The sequence below is a fragment of the Trachinotus anak genome, unplaced genomic scaffold, assembly GCF_046630095.1.
Source record: "Trachinotus anak isolate AG129_WGS33_773 ecotype Australia unplaced genomic scaffold, CSIRO_AGI_Tana_v1 ptg000032l, whole genome shotgun sequence".
Classification (NCBI taxonomy): domain Eukaryota; kingdom Metazoa; phylum Chordata; class Actinopteri; order Carangiformes; family Carangidae; genus Trachinotus; species Trachinotus anak.
In genome coordinates, this window is record NW_027273883.1 from 2,217,338 (window position 1) to 2,241,165 (window position 23,828).

At 43.3% G+C, this 23,828-nt stretch overlaps 1 protein-coding gene across 2 annotated transcripts in view; it reads right to left on the reverse strand.

Moving 5' to 3' along the window:
* Positions 1 to 924: 924 nt before the first annotated feature.
* Positions 925 to 23,828, reverse strand: part of LOC139612751 (CREB-regulated transcription coactivator 2) — a 41,342-nt gene continuing 18,438 nt past the window's right edge. The window contains exons 5-16 of one of the 2 annotated variants that reach the window (XM_071468685.1): positions 23,144 to 23,212; positions 22,261 to 22,367; positions 21,148 to 21,174; positions 20,551 to 20,630; positions 20,145 to 20,194; positions 18,774 to 19,042; positions 14,689 to 15,158; positions 13,267 to 13,602; positions 12,966 to 13,172; positions 10,083 to 10,154; positions 8,036 to 8,240; positions 925 to 7,909 (exon numbers count right to left, since the gene is read on the reverse strand). In XM_071468685.1, coding sequence (XP_071324786.1) covers positions 7,719 to 7,909; positions 8,036 to 8,240; positions 10,083 to 10,154; positions 12,966 to 13,172; positions 13,267 to 13,602; positions 14,689 to 15,158; positions 18,774 to 19,042; positions 20,145 to 20,194; positions 20,551 to 20,630; positions 21,148 to 21,174; positions 22,261 to 22,367; positions 23,144 to 23,212 — 2,083 coding nt within the window. In that variant the 3' untranslated portion in view covers positions 925 to 7,718. The remainder of the gene's footprint in view (positions 7,910 to 8,035; positions 8,241 to 10,082; positions 10,155 to 12,965; positions 13,173 to 13,266; positions 13,603 to 14,688; positions 15,159 to 18,773; positions 19,043 to 20,144; positions 20,195 to 20,550; positions 20,631 to 21,147; positions 21,175 to 22,260; positions 22,368 to 23,143; positions 23,213 to 23,828) is intronic. The other variant, XM_071468687.1, reaches the window with a different exon arrangement.

Genomic DNA, 23,828 nt, shown 5'->3' on the forward strand with positions numbered 1-23,828 from the left:
TGCCCATGCAGTGGAAAGATAAGAGGAACTGTTGGACTGCGCTGTAGAAGCAGCCGCTCGGACCGAGGAGCCACTACCTGAAAGTCCTCTCTCTCCCAGGAAGGAAAGAGCATCACGTGCTGCAGTGCACGAACATGCTACTCGTGCAGCTGATGAAACAGCTGATAAAACAGCTGCTCGGGCCTCGGGACAAGCAGCTAGGACAGCGGCAACAGCTCCCCCTGTCAACGCAGCCGCAGCTCCCATTTTCACCCTGGAAGATCGTGAACCGGCCGGGTCAACGTGAGGGCTGTGCGCTGTGTTAGCATCGGCCTGAGGAGGTTCTGGTTCAGGTCCGGCAGTGAGATCCAGACTCTGAGCTGCAGGTGAGGGACCTGGATGTTCTTCTGGCGCTTGATGGTGAGAAGCAGCCACTGGGGGCTGCTCTTGGTTGGGTGTCACACCGGCAGGCGTGAGGACGCTCCGCACAGATGTGACCAGTTTACCTACAGCGCTGAGGATCAGCATCTTGTTGAAAGATGTTTGGTGAGTTTCTTCTGCTCTTTGATTTTTAAAAAAATTGATTTCTGCTGCTTTAAAACCCACAACAAAGAAACCACAACGTTAGTCTCCGTGTACATGTGTACAGATAGTCTATACAAGCTAATTACAGGTAATTTACAATAGTCCCGTTTTCTGGGGACGCAGGGTTGTATTATTATTATTATCTTTTATCTTGGTCATATCTGTTATATGGTGTCAGACTTATTCACACTGCTGCTGTATTTCATGACCTCATTACACTTTTGCTTTCATAAAATCTTATTCTGTAAATTGATAGTAGCTCCAGCTGTTAGTGAAGCAAAAAGTGCAATATTTCCCCTCTGTACTGCAGTATATGTACACAATCAGTACATGTACACAATCAGACAGATGTTCCAGCTGTTCCAGGTTTCATCTGTTTATTTTCTGGAAAATAATGTGACGGTACAGTCTCTTTAAAAATCTCTTCTGTTAGCTTCAGAAGCACCTCTGGTTTGAAAACATATTAATATGTACAACACACTTAACGTTCCCTGGTTATTAAACAGTTCAAATAAAAATCTGAATACAACAAATTTATTATTCAAATACAAAGCGAGAGACGTTTTTTTCTGTGGAGCCTAAAAACATGAAAAAAACTGACAATAACATTAATAATATGAGAGAAATTAATATTATACATCAATAAAAAATATGAAAAAAATATGAAATATGGCCTTTAACTGATCCCTAATCTGCACACACACACACACACACACACACACACAACCTCGCTGGTCAACAGCTCCCCCTACTGGCAGAGTCTGGAACTGCATGTTAACTCACAACAGGTTTATTGCATAACAAGGCAAAATGCAACACACACACACACACACACACACACACACACACACACACACACACACACACACACACACACACACACACACACACACACACACACACACACACACACACACACACACACACACAGAGATGGTGGATTTTGGGACGATTTTTAAAAATATATTTTTTTTTGACCTTCTGAGCAACTGGAAAAGTGACGGAGCGTAAAACTAAAATGAATCTGTTTATTTTAAAGTGAAAGTTCATTTTAAAAAACAAATTAAAGATGTGTTTTTTTCTCCTGCTGCCGTTTTCAAACCGATTTTTTCCGTGTTGCTGATGTTTCTGCTCAAACACAAATTAGTTCACGTTAACTTTGCCTCATAGGAAAACGTCTCTGTCACGTCCTCATGGACACAAACTGCTTCACCTCCATCCACACGTGATTTGATCTGAGAGGTTTCACTGATCATGTGAAGCCTGAAAATCCTCATTTTACTCATGTGATAAAACTCTGCAAAGCTACTGAACAAGCAGGAAATCAGACTGATTAAAAAACAACCCAGTAAAGATCCATTAAGAAAAAATGAGTCAGACTAAATAGCTCGTTAGTCCTGGTCCTGGTGAGTCCTCCACAGCCTGTGACAACATCGGGTTCTTCAGTGTCTCTGACATAAGTCACAGACTAAAACCTTAATCAGGTTTATCAGGTTTCATCAGATTTTAATCAGGTGTTTGTGAGTCGTCAAACCTTCTGACAGGAAGTGGACTCTGATAGTCTGAAATGACCCTTGATTCTAGAAATCCATTAAAACTAGATGACTGGTTTTAGAAGGTGACTTGAACCAAAAGTTTTTTTTTTTTTTATAAAAATTAAGATTTCAGGGGCCAAGAACAAAATCAGAATTAACAGATGGTTTGTTAAGGTGAACTGTTGCACTGTTGTAAACTCACACAAACCAACACAAAAAGACTGAACTGTGCCGGGTGCAGTGTCACTTATGAGGCTGATATTAACTTTTCATGAATAAAGATTTTTGATGATGTTCCCTTAAACTATGTGAAATGTGCAGGAAGCTGCAGCTTCAGGCTGATTCATCAGATCAACACCTGACTGCGGCTGAACCACACAACCAAACTCACACGCGTCTTAAATCCAGACTGTAACTGAGAGAAAACGTAGCACAGTAACATTACATCCAACATGGCTGCACAGAGAAGCCCCCCCCACCCCCACCCCCCACCCCACCCTTCACATCACTTCCTGGTTCATAAAAACACAACATGACTGACACATCAGCTCCTAGTTTGTTCACTTTAACCTTTAACCTCTGACTGACCCCTCATCGGCTGCCAGCGCCGACAGGACGAATCTGCTAAAACTAGACCCCCCCCCGAACACTCCCCCTGAACATCTCGCCTGGATCTTTTACGACTCTGAGACGTCGGAAAAGCTGCGGTGAACCTGAACCAGCAGCAGCCTGAGCCCACCTGCAGGGGGCGCAGTCAGACCGGGTCCCGCTCTCTGAGCCCTCCTCAGTCTCAATCTGTTGTGACTGTCCTTCCCTCATCGTCATCCTCCTCTTCCTCATCTCAACCAACCTCCACACGTTTCTACAGCTTCCTCACTTCAGGCACATGAATGATTCACCTGATTAAAACCTTTAATGAGCTAAAATCCCTCCATTAAACATTCAGTCAGACTTTCACAGACCTGATCCAACTGATCCTGATCCAGACTTTTCAGACCTAAAACAGATTGTGGGGAAACATTGATCAGTTTCCATTAAAAAAAAGGGGAAAACAATTTTCTAAAAATGTATTTTTCACTTGTCAGATCAACATTTTTCATGAATAATTTGGGGGCAACCTCTTGCTGCTCAGTGACTGTGTTCATTTATTAATCTTGGTTGAGTCATCTCATTTTACTCTACTTATTTTTGCCTCATATAAAACTGCCTTCGTGTTTAACTATCCATGACTTTAAGTCTTGTTATTCCTCTTCCAACATTAAAACAACCATTATATGTACTGTAACAAGTTATTCTTTTTAAAGGTTTGTATGTTGAGACATTACCTGAACTTTCCATTAATCATCTCTAAGTGATTCATGGAACTTTACTTTGATCTTTCGAAGGTAGAAAATTTAAATTTTACATGATCTGAGGAATAAAAAGAAGCAGACAGATGCACTGTCGCTCCATCGTGTAAGACCGATGCTTTAAACTGATCCACACCACAGAGACCGTCAGTGTCCTCCTGCAGCTGCTGCTTCAATCTGAACCAGGTCAGAACACCACTTGGATTCTACTAAAGGAGGAAAGAACCGGAGGAATCTCACACATCACTGAACCCAACAACCCAAACTGAATCTGGATTCACAGACAGTATTTCCAAATTGGAGATGAAGGTGGGGGTGGGGTGGGGTGGGGTGGGGTGGGGGCACCAGACAACGTCCTGAAACGACACGTATGTAAATACTCACACAGGACACGTGCAGGTGATTTAAACTGTTGTTCAGAAACTCCTACATGCTGCTTTTTCTTCCTCTTCTCATTTTAAATATACTGTTTTTTTTTCTTTAAAGAAAATATCAGAGAAATTATATACATACAGATTTAAACCACTTGGGATTAAAAAATAAAACTTCTTTATACTCAGAATATTAATATTAATCATTTTTTACCTTTGTTACACAAAAATACATCACTATGCTCTGCTGTGGCCCCAACACACATGCAGGAAGTGCAGGCAGAAAAGGGACGGGGCTGAGGGCTGTCAATCACAGTGACTGGGGTTAAAGGGCAGTGCCACCAAAAATTGCATCTATGCAGTTTATTGTATAAAGCTTAGAGATGACGTCAGCTGTGGCTGAAAGATGGTTTTAATTTGAAAGTCGTGTTCCTATTTAATGTGAAAACTCTGAAAACTCTGAGTCCTGAAAAATTTGTTAAGAGCAGTTATTATCTCATGTCATTAAACAGATAATTACTTTAATACACACACTAATTTATCTTGCATGCACAGGTTAATGAGTTGTACAGACGAGTTAAGATATCACGTCCGAATTAGGACGATACGTTTGTGTTGGAAGATGATGGAGAGCTACAGTGAAACTGGAGCTTCCAGGTTCTGTTCCAGATGTAAGAAAACCTAATTTAAAAGCCAATTAATCTTTGTTACCACACTAATTATAAATCCAGCTTTGAATCTGAGACTTTCTCAACGGTGAAGGGTAATTTAAAAAAAAAAGCTATCTGCCCCTGCAGGTTACACGTCACAGCTTGAAAAAGGAGGCGAGTCCTTTAGTGAGTCAAGCAGGACAGAGGGGAATGCTGCTAACAGCTGCTAACAGCTGGAACAATGACTTTGTTGATGTTTGTGTCTTGATATATGAATGAAGATCCAGTCATGATATCAGTTTTAAAATACCTGGATCTTTCTAGTGACAACAAACAATATATTTCAAGCAGCAGGGATCAGGCCTGAACCCACCAGCTGTCATTTACGACCGGGCTGGAGACATGGCACTGATCCTCACAGACCTTTACTTCACTTTTCATCAGTTAACTCTGTCACAAAGGTTTCAGTTTCTACCAGCAGCTGGTCTGAAGACCATGAAAGAGCTGCTGGATGAGAGACTGTTACAGAAGCTAATGGAACAGAACCTGGTCCAGATGTGACGTCAGGCCTTCAGCTCTCGGTACCTTCACATGTGAAGAGAATAACTGTGCATACAAATGATTGTTTTTCAGGACTTTGCAGTTTTGAGATTAAGTGCGAACATCAGTGTCTATTTTGGTGGAATGGCCCTTTAAAAACCTGAACGCTTTAAGCCTGAGGGGCAGCTGCTCTAAAGCTGTTGGACGAACATCTCAACAGGGAAAAGATGCAGATGTGCGTCGTCGGGGTTCCTACACACTTCGCTGAGGATCATTTCTGATGGCACAGCTGATCTAAAACAACCTCCTCAGGTGTGAAGGAACCCCGCCTCCCATCTGCAGCTGATCCAGTCGACCCACTTGGTCTCTGCATCATTCAACACATTCACACACATCTTCATTGTTGCAATGCATAACATTTGATTAGAAACGCAGCTGATTCATAAGGAACTACAGGCAAGTGCATCCGATGTATTGTCAGCGCAAGACACTACTGTTAGAGGGAATGTGGACGGCGTCTAACCAGACAGACAGACAGACAGACAGAAGTCAGGCACACAAGGCTGAAACACACTGAATCCACAGCTACAGATCAGAACCAGCTGCAGTCTGAAGGCTGAAACATGGAGCTGCTCAGCTCCACGTAATTGTCTCAGCATCTTTATGAAACAGAGACGTTTGAGAGGCTGACGTCCATCTGAACATCTGCCTCTGAAGACAAGAGCAGTTACTAAAAATGTCAGAGCTACAAGCATTGAAAAAATGACTTCCCAATGGTTTTTTTTACCTTCCCTTGTTCAGACCTTCAGAGCCACATTTCAGCTTCAGACTGCAGCTCAGAGAGGTGAAGTCTCTGGGCTCTGATCAGTGACTCTCGTCTTGCTGGAAGTGACGTAGAAACTAGAGGATGAACTGATTATCTGTGATCAGATAGGGCGCTTATTCTCTCGTTTCTCAAGTCCCGTCTCGAGTCCGGTCTAAAGATGTTTTTAAAATGATCTTGGACTGGAGTGGTTTTGACTACAGCCCCCGGGCTGCTGTAATACAAGTTTTGGATTACAACGTCCCAGCTGTGTAATCAGAGTCAGACGGCTTGGACTGGCTGATGATGAGATGTCTGGGTTTAAACACAGCTACAAGTTAAACATAAAAATCATAAAAAGGTGCAAATTTTTAAAGAGCTGAGTTCAGTCAACTGACTTTACTTAAAAAGTGTGAACAGTTTGTCTGCCGTTATCGTGTCTGCAGGTGAAGACTGTTACAGAACAATTTAAAGGTCCCATCCAGTCTAAAGGTAGATGTCCATGTGTTTGTGATCATAAAGCAGGTCTAGTTTCTATATTAATACTGTGAAAGTATCAAAGCCTCAGTCCACAGAGAAATGCACACAGCCTGTATTCAGAAACTGAGCCTTAAAACCAGCCGTCAGGACTTCTGGAACTTTGTGATGTCACAACAAAGCAGTCACCACCCTCAGTCAGCCAATCAGAAGAGAGGCTCAGATCCTCTCTTCTGATTGGCTGACTGACCTGTTGTTAATAGAGCTCAAGAGAGAAGCCTGAGAGAGGAGATGTAAAACTACACTGAGATGGTTTTTGGTTCTTAAAACACAAAAATATATTTTCTTATGGATAAACACTTCAGATAAAACACAGGAGAAGTGTAAAATATGGGACCTTTAAAAAATTACTAAAGTATTTGTGAATATTACTGTGATTCCAAAGGTGATCATGTTATCAGTCAAGATTTATAGTTAATTTCACACAGATGAACGGCAGAGTAGTTCTAAAGTGCCCTATGTGATCACAGTTTAAAGCTGCTTTAATTGTGTCAAGTTAGATGAACATTGGCAGCATGTTGGGGGTTTTAAGCGCGGCACTCCTGAGGGGGCTTCATCCCAAACCTTTAACATGCTTTTCGTTCATGAACTAATTTCTGCAAATAAGACCAGACCAGTTTGGCCTGAGGAGAATCTCACAGCCTCTTTCAGGCTGTTGAATTTACATCAGTTTTTTTTTTCAAATATATAATCCTCTATTCATGGCTAAGTTCCTGTCAAAGTGGCTGATAAAGCAGAGAAAGCCTCTGAGTGGTGGTTATTTCCTAACCTAATGGCAGTTTGGGGTAAAACGATCCGAACCAATTGCAGGTCGCCCTTCCTGCGCAGTGATGGCCGACATGGCTGCAGGATGGAACGGACAACAGGAGACAGTCAGAAAGCTCAAGAGAAGGTCTGTCAAAATGCATAATGCTTTTCAAGATCTTCCACGCGTTGCTGGTTTTTTACAGACGGTTTCTTACACAAAGCTGACGTCACGTGAGCGTTTAATTCCTGCGTGTTTGCATTTACGCGAGTGCATTTTTCATTAACATGCAGATAAGACTCGTACAAGCTAATGCCTAAAAAGAGAAGCAACTTGGTTTTTCTTGACTTCAAGCATCACAAGAGCATTTTCAGTTAAGTGCCTTAGACGGAAAAGCTCCCCCTCCATCAGTTCACTCTGACACACGACCAAAACCTCAGGTCCGTCTCTCCGAGACTTCGTCACTCAACGACGAAGAGATTCCCGAGCTGCGTCCAAAACTTGCTCTGCAGACTGTCTGGCTGGGGAAGTGGTGAGTCGGCGGTGTCCTCTCCACCTCCGTCCGGGTGGCGTGGTCTCTCCGCCGGATTCCCACCAAGCTCCTGGAGTGGAGGGGGTGGTGGGATCACTTCAACCGGTCGGATCGGAAGGAGTCCTCCACGGCCGGGTCGGCGAGCATTAGGTCACCGTCCAGCATGTCCAGAGCCAGTGGGTCCATCCTGAGCGGGTCGTCCAGGGAGAAGGGGTCCATCTCGAAGCCGGGGACGTGGGACAGAGCACTGGCGATCTCTTTGGACAGACCTGGCGGGGAGTCTCCTGCAGGGAGGGAGGGACGGTGGACATGTTAAATAAAAATAACTCTGAGGGGAAACAACAGAAACAACAAACACCATCAGAGTCTTCAACCAGCTCTCAGGGGAACAAAGACTTGTTCATACTGACCTGTGAGGATGATGTTGGGCACGTTGTGTCGTCCGTCTCCACTGCTGTAGTTCTGGTTCTGGTTGTTGAGGAGCTGCTGGTCCCCGGGATCCTGCAGGCCCAGGGGCCCCTGGGTGTTAGAGGGGAACTGGTTCTTGTCTGTGGAGCCGCAGCTCAGACTGCTGTGGTTCAGGGACAGACCATCCCCCTGGTTCTCTGCTGTGAACTGAAACAGGAAGAGGAGAGGTCCAGACTTGAGGCAGAGAACACACACGGCGTGTGGATCAAAAAAACTTGACTTTACCTGAAACTGAAACAAAACTGAAATGAATTTGAGCTGATGAAAGTCTGTGGGATTCTTTGTTGTCACACAAATGTCAGTAAATACAGAGTTGGATTTGTTTCATCATCAGTGACAGAAAATATCCCAGACACCCTCATCTCAGAGTTTGTGCCTATATTTGATTTCAAGGAACAAATTCATAACAGAGTGATGGAGTAAGACTCTAATATTGAGGTGGATTTTCTTCTGGTATTAGAGACGTAACTGTACCTGTAAAGTCCAAAGTAAGCTCTGACTGAGCCTTAAAGTCAATGAGAAGCTCCCGTTAAACCTCATCCTCTCTCCTTCAGTTGTCTGATGTCAGAACTTTTATGAGGCGAACTCAGAGTCCCAGTGTTTGCTTCTGGGACCATCCAAGGTCAGTTTTCAGTGAGATTTAAAGGAAGTAATTCATGTCCTCTTTAAATTTCACTTCTGTCTCATAACCTTGTTGTGCTTCACTTCACTTCTTATCCCTCTTCACACACATTGAATTATTTTATTGCTTCTTGCCGATCTCACATGAAGGTCGACTCAAACCAGTTGCCGCCTTGACTGCTGGGTTGCAGGGCACCAGCTGTGTTGTGTGGCTGTAGCGGTCGGTGAGTCTGCAGCTGAAATACTTGTTTCAGTGTATAAACACTACGGCTGCACAACTAATCGAAATATAATGGAAACAGAAATATGGCCAAGTGCAACATCCAGATCGCAGGAGCTGTTCTTGTTTTGATAAACGTAAAATGTGTCAAACATTGTTGTGCATTGTGAGCACCATAAATGTTGTGGTGCTACAGAGATACATAAAGATCATATTCTCCAGATGTAGGGGAACCTGCTTGTTTGGTACAACCCCCAACAGAAATCAGCTTCAGGGAAAATGAAACACAAAAAATAATTTCAACTGAAATCATGACTCATATCTGACAAAATAACTGCAATATGATTTCACCAACACTTGTCAAAAGAGGAACAGTTACGTGGGCTTCACACTCCCCCTGAGCAGCTTGTCTGATGGTCGAGTCACTTCTGAACCCCTCCTCCCCCTACATCTTTAAAATGTCCAGTAAGGGAGGTCTGGGTCTGATTATTTCTGTAACTTTCTGACATCACACCCATCTCACGCTGTGATTGGCCACTTGTGTGGAGGTGAGAAAAGAAGCAGAGGACTGACCTTCCCTCCCCAGCTCTCCTTTCATTGATACACAACTACCTGTGGCACTTTTCAGGTGAACAATTGAGTGCGACACTATAAACGTCTTCTAGGAGAGACTGTGTGAAAATGTGTCTCCATATTTAACTGCTGTCACGTCCCCTTCCTCTCACTCCACCTTCCACTGCAGCACAAAACACCTCTACAACAACAAGTCACCTTTTGTTTTGCTGCTAGAAAATGTTCAGCTCCATTGGATCCATGTTTTAAAGCATTTTGTGACCAGACAGCGAAGAGACTGGGTCTGACATTCACTAAAGATCCCGACCCAGAGCTGAATCAGCGATGTTGTGGTTTATAATCTGGATGTTCAAACCTCTCAAAGCCCCTGCACCAGAAAACTACCACTGAGGAGAATGTGGCCTGGATATTTTTGTCCTGTTCCCGCCATCTGCCTGCCGCCGCTCTGGTGCCAAAAAGGGACAACATGTTCCAAAACACAACAATCAGCTCAGACACCGGTGGGTGACATCAGTGTCCCTGCAGCCAGTGTTATTTACAGTTTCAGGTGACATCATATGAGAGCAGGATGTTACCTGCTGGTTGGTTTTGCCTGTGAGCTGCAGGCTCAGGTACGGGTCGTCCAGCAGAGAGTTGAACAAGGCATCCTGAGAACAAGAAAACAAGCTTTGGTTACATCCTCACAGATACTGAAGCCATGAACACTTTTCCCTCCATTTCCCTCCAGTGTTTCTTCACTTACATGTTCTCTTACTGTTTTAATTAGTTGTTATTATTCTGATATTTTTAAATGAGTGGACTCAGTGTGTGCAGGAGCTTGATGTACACACATGTCTGTCTTACCTGTCCCCTTAATGTAACTACAACAGATGATTCTTCAGTGTGCAGGTTTTTGCTGACCATAGCGGAAATTAGTTTTACAGTTGTCCAAATGATCCACATTAATAACTGTTTGTTAGATTATCTGTTGTTTTTGGTAGTTAAAATTATGGGACCTATTGTTGGCCGGGGGCCTTGTGAGTTTTTAGTGAGGCAAACCTGAGGACACCTCTGATTGGAGGCAGCCACTTGGTAATAAGTTGACTGACACTCCTTGTTGGTGAAAAGTTTGAAGGATCCAACTATGAAACTGAAGAAAACTGCACACTGAAGCCTTTTCCCCCTGGGCTTTAATATTTTTTAATTTAAACTATCTAGCAAATGTTTTCACTTCCTATTTTTGTCTGTGGTCGAGCGAGGTGTTTTTTTTTGTTTTTTAAAAAAATGCAAATTAGAAAAAGAAATATTTCTAATATAACTCAGTGACGTGACTGTAAACCTGACAATCTGAGTGTTGGATGTATATGACTAAACCACGGAACAAGAGGCAACATGTGATGTGAAGACTGATGATTCTGCCTCTGCAGAGGATTTGTTTTATTAAAGCAGTAAATTGATTGTAATAAAAATGGACCAATTAAAGTCATTTCAGTTTATGTTAAATTTTGCTTCTATTTCTTCTTCCTCTCCCTTTTTCTCTCTCTTATTTTCTAAGGAGGTATAAATGCTTGTTGTTGTTGGGAGGATAACAGACAGAGTCTGGCTGCACCTGAACCCAAACATGCACCATAAACAGAGCACATCCTGTAATGGGAAACCCCCTGATGGGGAGTGAAGATGACTACGTAGTTTGTCAGATGTGAAACAGAGTACATCAAATCGACCTGCAGAGTGTGTTGCCTCCCACACAGGACTCTAATGTGTTGTGTGAAGAAGCTCCACAACAGTCTGATCTCTGTGTTGCTGCTTCGGTCCTGAGTGATTCCCTGAGGCTGCAACATGAGAAGCCAGGACGCCTCATGGTGTCTGTTTTTACTCAGTGGCTGATCAAATGTCACAGTCTGTCACTGCACGATGACGTCTCCTCAGCAGACATCCAGAAATAGAATCAGGTGCTGTTTGTCTTTCATTTCACCTCAGCATTACATCACACACTGATGCACATCCTTATCTCTCAGGATCAGAGTGTGAGTTATAACTTTCCAGAAGTGTATCCCGTTAAAGCTCCACACAGTCTAAAGGTAGATGTCCATGTGTTTGTGATTATAAAGCAGGTCTAGGTTCTATATTAATACTGTGAAAGTATCAAAGCCTCAGTTCACATAGAAATGCACACAGCCTGTATTCAGAAACTGAGCCTTGAAACCAGCCGTCAGGACTTCTGCAACTTTGTGATGTCACAACAGAGCAGTCACTGCTCTCAGCCATGCCCCAAGCCCCACCTGGAGGATTTGGTTTCTCTGAGTGTTTACCTGAAATATGCTATATTTTTATTGGATCACTCAGAAAACAGTCAGCCAATCACAAAAGAGGCTCAGATCCTCTCCTCTGATTGGGTGACTGACCTTTTGTTACTAGAACTCCAGAGAGAAGCCTGAGAAAGGAGATGTAAAGCTACATTGAGATGTTTTTTGGTTCTTAAAACCACAAACATATCTTCTGATGGATCAACACTTCAGATAAAACATAGAGGAAGTTAAAACGTGAGACCTTTGAAACAAAGCCTTTAATATGAAGAAAATTTTAGACTTTAGGTTCTAAGAGGAGATTCAGCTAAGTGGGACCCACACAAACATAATTGTGTAGATACTGGTCCATGCATGTTTATGACATTTAGCACAACAGAAATACTTCTGAAGGAAATGGAATAAAAACACATCCAAGATTAAATAAATGACTGTGTTACACAACTGAACTGGTTTGTTCTTCTGGCAGAGCGATAACACTGAGCATGACCGAATAAATAAAAATGATTCAATCAGCTAAATCCAATTAAACATTTCCACTTACTAAAAATAACACACAGGCATCCTCAGATGACGGTGTTTTCGTAAGAGACAAAAACAGTTCAAAGCTGCTCAAATCGAGTTATGAGGTTTGGTTGGATGTTGAATCTGGAGTCAAACAGGCCTGAGTCACTGGTTTTTTACCCACCTTTAGAAAGAAATGGTCCTATAGTGACGCACTGTTTGTGGAGACCAAATGATGCCTTCTCAGAGAACTTTTATTTTCATTTTTTGTTATCCATCTTCAAACTCCAGTTTTTGCCATTGATGTGGTCTCTCTCTCAGACTGAGATAGCAAACAAGCACACAATGTAGTGGCAGAGTGGTCTTGTCAGTATTAGGCCTTAATATGAGAGTTCAAACAATGAAAGGAGGTTTTAACAATTTTTAATGTTTTAAAAGATTATTTTGTTTTAAAACATTTAAAAATTTTTATCATCTATATTTAAATTTTTTTTATTAATACGTCTTTTCACAAAAATTGTACTGTTTTGTAAATTATTTGTCAGCCCACTTGCAGTACCTGTGCGGACCACCAGTGGGGCCCAGACCACAGGTTGGGAACCACTGCTTCAGATTTTAATGACCCCATGTTTCCGCCAGACACTGTCTGACGGTGTTGTGGTTACTCACGTTGTAGAAGTCCGTAGCGAGGTTGTGGCTGATCTGCTGTAGCTGCTGGAGGCCGCCGACTCTCTGCTGCTCCACCTGCTGCTCTGCTTCCTGTTTGACCTGACACTGAGAGGACGAGGAGCTCTGGATGCACTGATCCAACGCGCTCTCGTTCTTTATCAGCGATGTGCTCGTTGCGTTCATGTGCTGTCCCATCGGCCTCTGTTGCTGCAGAGGAACACACCATAATCACTGTGTGAGCTGAACCATGTATGTTACATGTTAAGTATGTTATAAATCTGTTAATCTGGATGAAACTCACCGTTCCAAAGTGCTGCTGCATGTGCTGGTTGCGTAGGTTCTGCAGGTGGAGCTGCTGCATGGACTGTGACTGTTGCTGCTGCTGCTGGTGCTGCTGGTGGTGCTGCTGGTGGTGGTGCTGCTGCTGCTGCTGCTGGGCGTTGGGCCGCTGCTGCTGGAGGCGGTGCAGCTGTTGGTGGTGGTGTTGCCCCAGCTGAGGAGGCTGCTGGCCAGGCTGGGAGCCGGGGAGACCGGGGAGAGGCTGGTGGGAGCCCGGCTGGTGCTGGTGGGATTGACTGAGGGGGTACGGAGGAAGCCTCTGGTCCAGGGGCAGTTTGCTGGTGTCCAGAGGGACGCCCTGAGGAGGGAGGCGGGTTGTTAGCAGCAGTCGTTACTGGAAATTTAGACAGTATGTGTAGGGAAATAGATTTGCAACTCTTTTCTCCTTGAGCTCAGTTTGTACTGTAGGTGAGAACAGAGGAGGGCAGTAAAAATAAAACTACATATCATCTACTCTTTTAGAAAGTTTAGCTGAGAAACAGTTCAGAGGTAAAATAACCAAACCTAAGAAATCAACACACCTCATCACACTGATGCTAAAATCCTGGAGATCACAACAGATCTGTAACATCGGCCTCGTACAACTACTACAGATGCCTTGTTATAAAGGGAAGAGCTCCATTTTAACCAGTAGAAAAATCTTGTGCAAATGTTGGGCGTCCTGCTTCTCTACAGAACTGGTCTTAATTGATCTGTTCCAGCTTGTAAAGCAGGTCAGGACTTGTCATTATCATCAGCTGATGGTAAATTCTCTGACCTTCTTCTCTTCAAACCCTGTGGTAACACTCAACCACCACAGGCTCCTCTAAGCAACTGACTGAGGATCTGAAAACCAAGCTAACTGATGCTACGCGTTGTTTGACCCAAGGGAAATGATGCCATTCAAAAACCACGAGCATGAGGATTATAAATGAGTTTAGCTGCAGCTGACGCAGGTTCTGTGGATAAAACACCAGAAGATATCAGACAATAAAAATGATCTATTTTTGGTTTGATTCTTGCCAGAACTTCTACTACAGCGACACTGAACATGCAGCCGTTACAGAGCAAGTTTTCTCATGTTTAACCTCCTGCTCGTTTACAACTGGTTGAAATCCCAGATGGTTTTAAGTCAAGCTGTCAGACTGCACATCTGGCAGAGACACTACCTACATCTGTGGTCGGGAAGTAAGTTTGACCTCCGGCCATTTTTTTTCTTATAATCCATTAGATGGCGACTAAACCATAATCGAAGAGTAATTAAAGAAACTCATTGATAAAGATGCAACTGGAATTTGCTTTGTTACTGCAGCCAGATGTGACTGATTGTCGGTCATTCACTGCAGTAACGACAAACACAAAGTGTCTTGTCAGAGATGAGGTGGTCTTGTTTTGTGTGTGTTACCTGTGTGATGGAGGACAGGGTGGGGGAGATGGTGGGGGAGAACTGTTTGGAGTGATGCCTCCGCGCCTCCCCTCCCATGGGCAGAATGAGCGGAGACAACTGGGCTCGTCTCCGTGGCGACGTGCTGAGCGACGGCTGGCCCTGTCCACTGAGCAGCGGCGAGTAGGAGGAGGAGCAGGAGCTGGAGCCTCCCACTCCGCTGCTGTAGCTGGGGTTACTGCTGGACGCTGACTGGAGGGAGGAGTTGCTGAGGGAGGAGTGCAGCGATTGGCTGCTGAGGGAGGAGGGCAGGGAGGGGGAGGAGCTGAGGGACGACTGCAGCGAGGGGTTGCTGAGTGACGAGTGCAGAGAGGCGGAGCTCAGAGAGTTTGAGAAGGAGTGGCTGCTGAGTGATGACTGGATGTTGGGGTTGCTTAGTGACGACTGCAGGGAGGGGTTACTGAGCGTGCTCTGTAGAGATGCCAGGAGACCTGAGGAGGCAGAGCAAAACAAAAACACTATGAAGACAGACATATTGGCAGGATCCATCCAGGCTGATCAGCTGACCTGATCACACCGGCGTCCCTGCAGAGCGATGACAGAAGCAGCCAGTTATCTAGAGGCAGCTCACACTGACAACAACCAACCAATAATAAAGTCATTAAAAGCCATCAATTAATCATCAATTAATCATCATCAACTGCTGCTACACTGGAAGTAATGGTGAAAAGGTGCAACTCCGGACTGTAAATATAATAATGCATAACGTTGTGTCATTATTTAACATAAAATAATGAGCAGGTTTACAAATAAATATATCAAAATATGTTAAAATCACTGGAACGTCAGGCTACAGGAGAGTTGCTCTTCTCTGTGGCTTCAGTTTGAAATAAACTCGGCCCCACCAGGAGACGGCGGCCTGTTTCCACCTGAGCTCCGCCACAGGTGATCAGAGCAGGTGAAAACATCAGCTCTGTCCCCAAACGCACCCTCCTACTCTCACTCACTTTCACCTCCCTCCAAGCTGCTTTACATTATTGTACCTCTCTCCTCTCGACCCCCCCACCTCCTCTCCTCCTTCCCTGCCTACTGTCTTACTTCTTTTTATATCCTCAGTAGGTCAGGTCCATCAGTAACCTGCTTTTCTGGCCTCGTTTAAGTGTAAAAACCAGGACCAAGACACATTTACAACAATATCATGATTATGAGGCTAAAAATGATCGGGATCCTTTAAACAAATCAAACACCAGGTAGGATGACACGTCTCTCAACAAGACTAAAGTTACTACTTTCCACATGATGTTTGTTTTGCCACCTGCTCCAGGCCTGTACACACCTGGAGTTGTGACAAATACACACCTGTGACACCCGTCAATATGTAATTATTTCCTCTTTTGAAAGAAGATGTAACCATTCATACTGATAAAGTGTTGAACATATGCTGTGGTGGACAGGGAAATAAAATAAATGAATCAAGAAATGAAAACAATGCAGTTTTCTTCCTGTAAAGCCCGATGAAGACTGTTTGACCTGCAGGTGGCGCTGGAGGAAAGTTTATGAGATGACTGATAAGGACAGAGATCCTCTGGGGAGCATGAACACTGGTGGTAAATGTGACATTTCTGCCTCGCTGATGACGATAGCAGAAAAGTCCGTTAACAAACAGACTTTTCCCATAGAGAGCATCAACAATCACAAGTCGACCTCACTGTTAGTTGCTCTGGACCAAGAGTTGATGGACAAACGTCATGACAAGTTATTGTTTATTCATTGTTGTGGAAGGAAAATGATCCTTGGTGGATAATTCTGTGTCTTTTTAAACTCAGAAGCTGTGTTAGACATATGATGATTTTGTTTTTAATCTGGGAAGTGAAAATTAAAAAGCTCTCTGGATCTAGGAAAAGTAAGAATATCAAATGTTTATTATACCTCAAGATACATTTTCCTCACACTCTCAAACTAAAAGTTGACAACTGGAGCTTTTCAGCCTGGTCGTCCCCCTATGATTCCAAGTGACACTTTGTCTGACGGTGTGGTTTACAGCCTTAAAAAAACAACCTATACATCCTTATACAATCTCCCGGCACTTATTAGAAAGATGTAGTAGTCAAAACTTACACGGTTTCCCACCGCACTGTAGCTTTACTATTGCCCTTCACTTGTAAGTCACTTTGGATAAAAGCGTCTGACAAATGAGTGAATGTAAATGTAACGTGATGATGATCCAGGTTCAGGTTTGGAGAGGCGGGCTGCAGCCTGAGGTCGAACTAACAGCAGCTTCCTCCCTGCGGTCTGTACAGTCACCTCACATGCAATAAAACGCGGCTACACTTTCCGACTGCACCTCTACCCACGTGAACAAAATCCACTCCTCTCTCTCTTTGTGGCTAAATTTAGAGTGCCCCCCCGCTGTACATCCCCCTATGTTTCATTTTGTCTGCTCTCACCCACATACTTCCTCTGCTGCGCTTCACATCAGTCACTGAGCTGAGGCTTTCATCCAGACAGATTTACAACAACAGAGCAGGCAGGCAGCTCAGAGTCCAGACCGGGGACACTACAGATGAACGGGACAGGTTTTCATGGAGGTCTCTTGGTCTTGTTATTAAGTCTAAGTCTGCCCAGTGACAGAAAGCTAAATTAAAAAAAAGGTTTTCATCATAAAGAATATGACTGAACTCATTTTTATTTTTGATCAGCAAACCCCATGAAACTAACTATATTTATCCTAAAATACTGTTATTATAATGTTGGCCTTATTTCTGTCTGTCATGTCTATTAGTCGTGATTACAGCTGTACACATGAAGTTGATATCAGAGCTCTGTCAACATTATAAATAAGTCTAATGGATGAGGAAACACAAAAAAAGATCTGAACCTCTTTGTTTGGAGATCAGTAGATCAATGAGCAAACCTTAAATGTCAGTAATGATCCCTCCCTGCACAGGAAAACTGTGAACACACCTACAGTAAATACAGGAGATCAAAGGCGACACAGGAAGTGGGTCTGTGAGCAGCTCAGGTGGTAACGTTACTGCTCATCTTCATTTTCTCTTTGAGGTTTGACTGAACTCTTTGTTTTCAACCTGTGTCTGACTGTTTTCTAGTGGTGTCACTGTGTTCCCAGATCAGTCACATCAAGTTTTTATTACTGATGGAAAGGATTTAATAAAACTTTTAAAACAAACTGATCTACTTTTACTGTCAACAACACCTTCAGCTCCACCTCCAAGACACAACACCAGACAGGAACACACCAGATTCATTTCACATGCACTTATTCCAGGCTGTAAACCAGACTTTCACTGAGTCAGGTCAGTTTAAATATAACACAACGTTGCTTTTAATCTTTTCCTGTATGAATAAATAAACTAGAATCACTGCCTCATGCTTGTATCCCTCCGCCGCTCAGACTAGTTTCAGATTACATCCCTGTTTATCCAGAGTCAGATCAAATACGAACCATTTGCGTGAAATTTTGTCATAATTGCTGTGTGAAGTCTTGAGTAATGCCTAAAAAGTGTTTTGTGAGGTCACAATGACCTTGACCTTTGACCTTACACCAAACTTACACCAACATTGTTTTTAGTTCTGACAGTCAGAAGAGAGGAAACACTGAGCAGGCAGTAAACACAGGTCACAACACGCTGACCTGTGGACGGTGGTTAAAGCCATGAACGGCCTCCAGGAGAGTGGAGGGAGAAACTGTGTGTTTGACCGGTGATGTCTGACTCTCATTCATGACACACCGTGCTATTTTCTCTGTCTCCAAGCTGCTGTTTTTACTTCGCCCCACTTACACTTGTGATGCTGCCAATCCTGCTTCCAGCCTTAAAAATAAACTAGAATCACCACCTCGTAGTTGTATTCCTCTGCCTGCCGGTCCAGATACAGTTCATCAGTGTGTGAATTCTTCAGTTATGAACACACATGTGTTTTTTGAGGTCACAGTAAGTTAGTCTTAGAATCCAGGTGAACATTTGGGAAGAAATCCCTTTAAGGTGTTACTGAGATGTGTCATGATGCCAAAAACGTGTCTGCCGACTAAACGCACACTGAAACACACTGAATCCATCAACTCACACACTCCTGCACACTGTACAGACCTGGTGTGTGGTGATGGAAGTTGCCGTTGCCTCCTGGAGCGTTGGCAGCGTTGATGCCCAGCTGGGTAAGGGTGGAGGCCAAGTTCCCTGTGCTGCTCCCCCCACTCAGAGAGGAGGATCCTGGGTAGCCGGGCTCGTCCTGGTCCAGCGGCGTGGGCAGCGGGGAGGGAAAGTGGAGGCTGGACAGGTCGGGAAGCGAGCCGCCAGTGTTGAGAGCAGAGGGGACACCGTGAGCCGGCGTGGACGGCTGCTCCGGGGACGTAAAGATACTGAAAGGGACAGAAGAAGCAGAAGAGGTTTAGATCTTTAACAGTCAAATATAATTCTTTGCTCCCTTCAGTAACAGCAGATCAGTTCTCCAAACTGGAACCTGTATCCCTCCGCCAAGAACTATGATCACAACTTCCATCTGTTCCGGAGTCACAACGTTGAATATTGACCTTATGATGCATTATGATGTCACAGTGAAGATGACCTTTGACTTAAAGATGTCACTTCACTTCATCATTTTATCCTAGTGTCATAATTATTGTATGAATTCTTGAGTTATGGCCAAATATGTGTTTTGTGAGGTCACAGTGACCTTTGACTTTTGACAACACATCTTGAGTCCGAATGAATGTTTCTCAGATCTCAGATTCGTGACACTGAAACTGACGGACAGACGTCCTGAAAACACCGACCCCACTTTTCATAATTCAACATCTGTCTTCTTCGTTTTTACACACAAACATTTCACTTTCTGTCCCTGAGTCGTCTGAGTGATTTTCTTTGGTTCTTTGACAGAACGTCTGGTATCTGACACTGTGTTTTCTTGTGACTTTGAGTTAAAGCTGAGAAACAAAAGCAGCAGCAGAGGAAGTGATTCCTGTCTGCAGGGAGCCAGTGACACCACTACTGTTCACAAGGACTGATCCAATTTCAGGCCAATGTCTGATGTGCATGTGTATGAATGGAGTGTGTGTGTGTGTGTGTGTGTGTGTGTGTGTGTGTGTGTGTGTGTGTTCAGGAGTGTTAGGCTACATCCTCACTGCTAGGTTTTCAATTTGAAACAGTGTTAATATGCAGAGCTTCACTTCACAACAGCTGCTGCAAAGACAACAAGGTCAGTGAGATTTTTAATTTATTACCCATGTTCCTTTCACCACTGGTAGTCAAGGCTGATAAGAGCCAATCACGAGCAACCAGGTGTGACTACACCATCGTTTCAAAAGGGTTTTAGACTAAAATTGGTCCAGCAGTGTTTCCAAAATGCTCCATTTTTGGGGATCGAAAACTCCAGAGTAGTGTGGATGGGAGGAGAAAACGTAGTGAAGGAGAAATAAAAAAGAAAATTAAAGCATAGTAGTGTGGATGTGGCCTTAGACTTACTTGATGCCAGGGACTTCACAGGACTTGGGTCGGGACGACAACAGAGGCAACTGGAGACATGAAATAATATACAAACATCAGTTCAACCTTAATTTATTAACAATTAAAAAAAATTATGAAAAATAATTTTCTGACTGAAACCTGCAGGGTTTTAAATGACCTGAGTCATTTGAAGATACTCAGTGATAAATTAAAGGTAAAATGGTAAATTTTTGGAGAATGAGGTTTTTTTTTTGTTTGTTGTTTTACAAATAAAATTAACTTTACAGTTAGAGCAAAAGTCAGCAGTGGTTATTATGAAAACTAATTTGTAGAATAGAATAATAGAAATAGAGTTAGAGAAATAAAAGACATAGATAAGAAAAAACAGCAAAACTAACTCAGATTTTTATTTTCATGACGTTACCTTCTTGGTGTCCCAGGGTTTGAGCAGTTTCCCCTCATCCAGCACGTTCTCTTCAATGGGAGGAACTGGGTACGGAAACACTGAGGGACAAAAGACGCACGTTTCATCTGCATGTACATTTAAAAAATCCAGTATTAAAGCGTCTTTATGTGTATGAGAAGCCTGTGGTTGTGGTTGTTTTCGAACCTGTGAGACACTGAGCAAAGACAAATTCAAGTTTGTCAAAGTGCATAAAAGGTTTGTGACTTCAGAACGTTTAAATAAAATATGTGCACAAATTTTAACTTAATTGCCGGTGTGCGAGTTCAGTGTTACAGTTTTGAAATGAAATGTTCACAAATTCATTTTTTCATGTTGACATTCATTTGACATTCATTCATTTTTCTCTTTTCTAAATGCTGACAACCCTGAAGTGTTCTTATAGTTTTTTTTTACATTTACAAACACTGACATACATCTGGAGTCTTTGAAATTACTTATGAACATATTTTCCATAAATAAAAAGTCCAGGAGACTCAGTTTGTTTGAGCGTCAGTTTGGATCTTTGACTAAAACTTGACAGCAGTGTTTGTGTGAACGTGTTTGAGTATAACTCACTTCTTCTGCCCTCTCCATCACTCTGACCTGGAGGATCACAGACAGACAGACAGACAGACAGACAGACAGATCTTCAGTTTATATTGAGAACATACTGGCTCTGCTGGCAGACAGAGGGAAACTGTTTACACTCAGATCTTTATCTTGAGGAACCTGTGGCCAGAAGAGTCACTGTAACGTCTGACTGTTCCAGCGAGCGCCTGAAGACATCACACCACTTTCACTTCCGTCATTGTGGTTTTAAGTTGCCCCATATGAATCAGCACGAGACAGACAGCTGTAGGTAAAAGACTACTCTTCGAGTCCTACTCCTGATTGGATAAACAAGGCGCCTGCTGGGATTTCATTGGTCTTTGCCTCTGACTGCAGTTGCAAGTGAAGTTCAGCTGTTTTCTTTATTCACAGAACATGTGCTTTTAAGAGCTCTGGACAAAGTTTAGAAGTTTCCAGAGGCAGGGAGTCACATCACCGCCTAAAAACGATCGATGATACTGAGCCGGCAAGATGTGATCTGGCTGCGGCGTCCCACAGGGATCAGAACCTGGACATCTTTTCTTTCATGACTTCAAAAAAAAAAAAACATAAAGTGAATCATCATTGTTACACTGACGAGACACAGATTTAGAAAAATCTTCCTTCAAGCTTTGAAACTGTAAAGATTTTTGTTGGTTGTGTAAAAACATCCACATCTGAACGGCAGCACAACTGAACTGTTGGTTGCTGGTCCAGAAGTTTCCATTACTCTTGAGCCTCACAGTCAAGAATTTGGGAACAGTTCTCATCTCACGTGAAGAGTGAAACCAACCTGCCTTTTATCACTGATGTGACTTAGTTAAAATTGGATTTTACGACTTCCAGAATCAACCAGTGAAGGTGACTTTTCTGTGGCCTGAATCTTTGTCTGTTCTAAGATCAAGATCCCACAGAAACAACTAGATCTGAGAAAGGTAGATCACAGCACATCTGCCCTAATGTCTTTGCTTTGGCTACAAATACAAACCACATCTCAGTATTTAACTCTGACCTGTACTAGGCTCTAAAGCAGGTTGTGTATTTAGTTGTTTTTTGCAGTGTGCTGAGGATTTGTGTGTTTGTTTTGAGCTGCTCTCTCACCGCTGCGTCTGGTGCTCTGGGGGGTGAAGGTGGGTCCTCCTGTGGTGAAGGGGTCTCCTGTGGGAGGGTTCATGACACTGGTGTGGAGGGCTGAGTCGGAGTTGGTCCTGAGGGGCAACACACACACACACAGACAGACAGACACACACACAGTATTAAGGGATGGAGGGAGGGAGAGAGAAAAGAAAACAGAGAGAAAAGAGCTTTTGAAGGAGAAGCTGAGTCTTCACTCTCCAACACAGTGAAGGTAAAACACACATCCACAGCTGCACGTTAGAAATCAAACTGACATTTTCTGTTTCAAAAAGCCTCTTACATCATGCTGCTACACACCAAAAGCAACTTATGCACATTTTGAAATCCAACAATAGTTGAAAGCATTTCATACCGCCTCCTCTGGAAACTCCACACATGTTGGAGCCTCAACAGAGAAGCCAGTGAATAAAACCATAGCTGTTTCTGGTTGGTTGCTACAGAAAATGAGCTCTTTGGTCTCTTGAAGTGAGCCGATAACTGACCAGGCTGATTCTGGAGTTTTAGACTTTACAGAATTATTTACTCAACAGCTCAGGTGCTGCAGATAAAAGAGAGAGGACTGACGGAGAGAGTGATGAAAAGGAAGAGGACGCAAGAATGAAGAGGAAAGGAGTGAGGGAGGATTTGTGATGGTTTAAAAAGGCAGAAGAGGTTCATTGAGTCAGTCACAGAAAGAAGAAATAAAATCTTAAGTAAAGTTTGTTGAGACATCCACATACGTCTACTCTGAGTCACTGAGAAGATTCACTTCCACTGTTGAGGTGAGGAGCTGGAGGATGGCCAGCAGAAGGAAGAAAAGGAAGGAAGTAGAGGGAGGAAGAGGAAGAAGAGGATGAGGAGGATTCACCTGTTGAGTGCAGTGGTGGGGAGACGATACAACTGGCTTTTATCCCCGGGGAAGTTTCCGGACCAATTCCTTTTCGTGATCGACAAGAACAAAAAAGTTATTTTCCTCCACCAAGCAAGAATATCGAGAGGAAGGCAAAAAATTATGAGCAGAAGAATAGGAAGAGTGTGGCCTTGGAAAGCAAACGCAGGTAAAGGGAGGAGGAAGACGGAGGCAGCGAGCGAAGGTCAGAGGGAGTCTGACGAGTGAGGCCAGTGCAGAGTTTGTGTGTGTGTGCGTTCGTCTAACAGCAAGTGTTTGTTTGTGTGACAACATGTGTATGTTTGTGTGTGCAGACAATAAAAAACCTATAATAAATTTACAGTTTATCTATAAAAAAAAAGAATATTTGTATTTCCTGAAGAAATTGTGAGTCACTGCTGCTTCAGGTGATTGTTGCACATTAATCAAAGTTAATCATTGTCAGAACATAAATTGTGTTTTCACAGTAAGTCAAAAAACAGGAAAAGCTTGTCTTGGGGGGGGTGGGGCTAAATAAACCTGAAACCTTGTCAGTACAGAGAGCCAGAGTTAGCATTAGCACAACCACTAACACTGTTTCAGCCACTGCCAGTTACAAGCTAACAAACAACATAAACAAATAAAAGATGCTAACTACGCTAACAGTTCTGATCTGTCTGCTAGT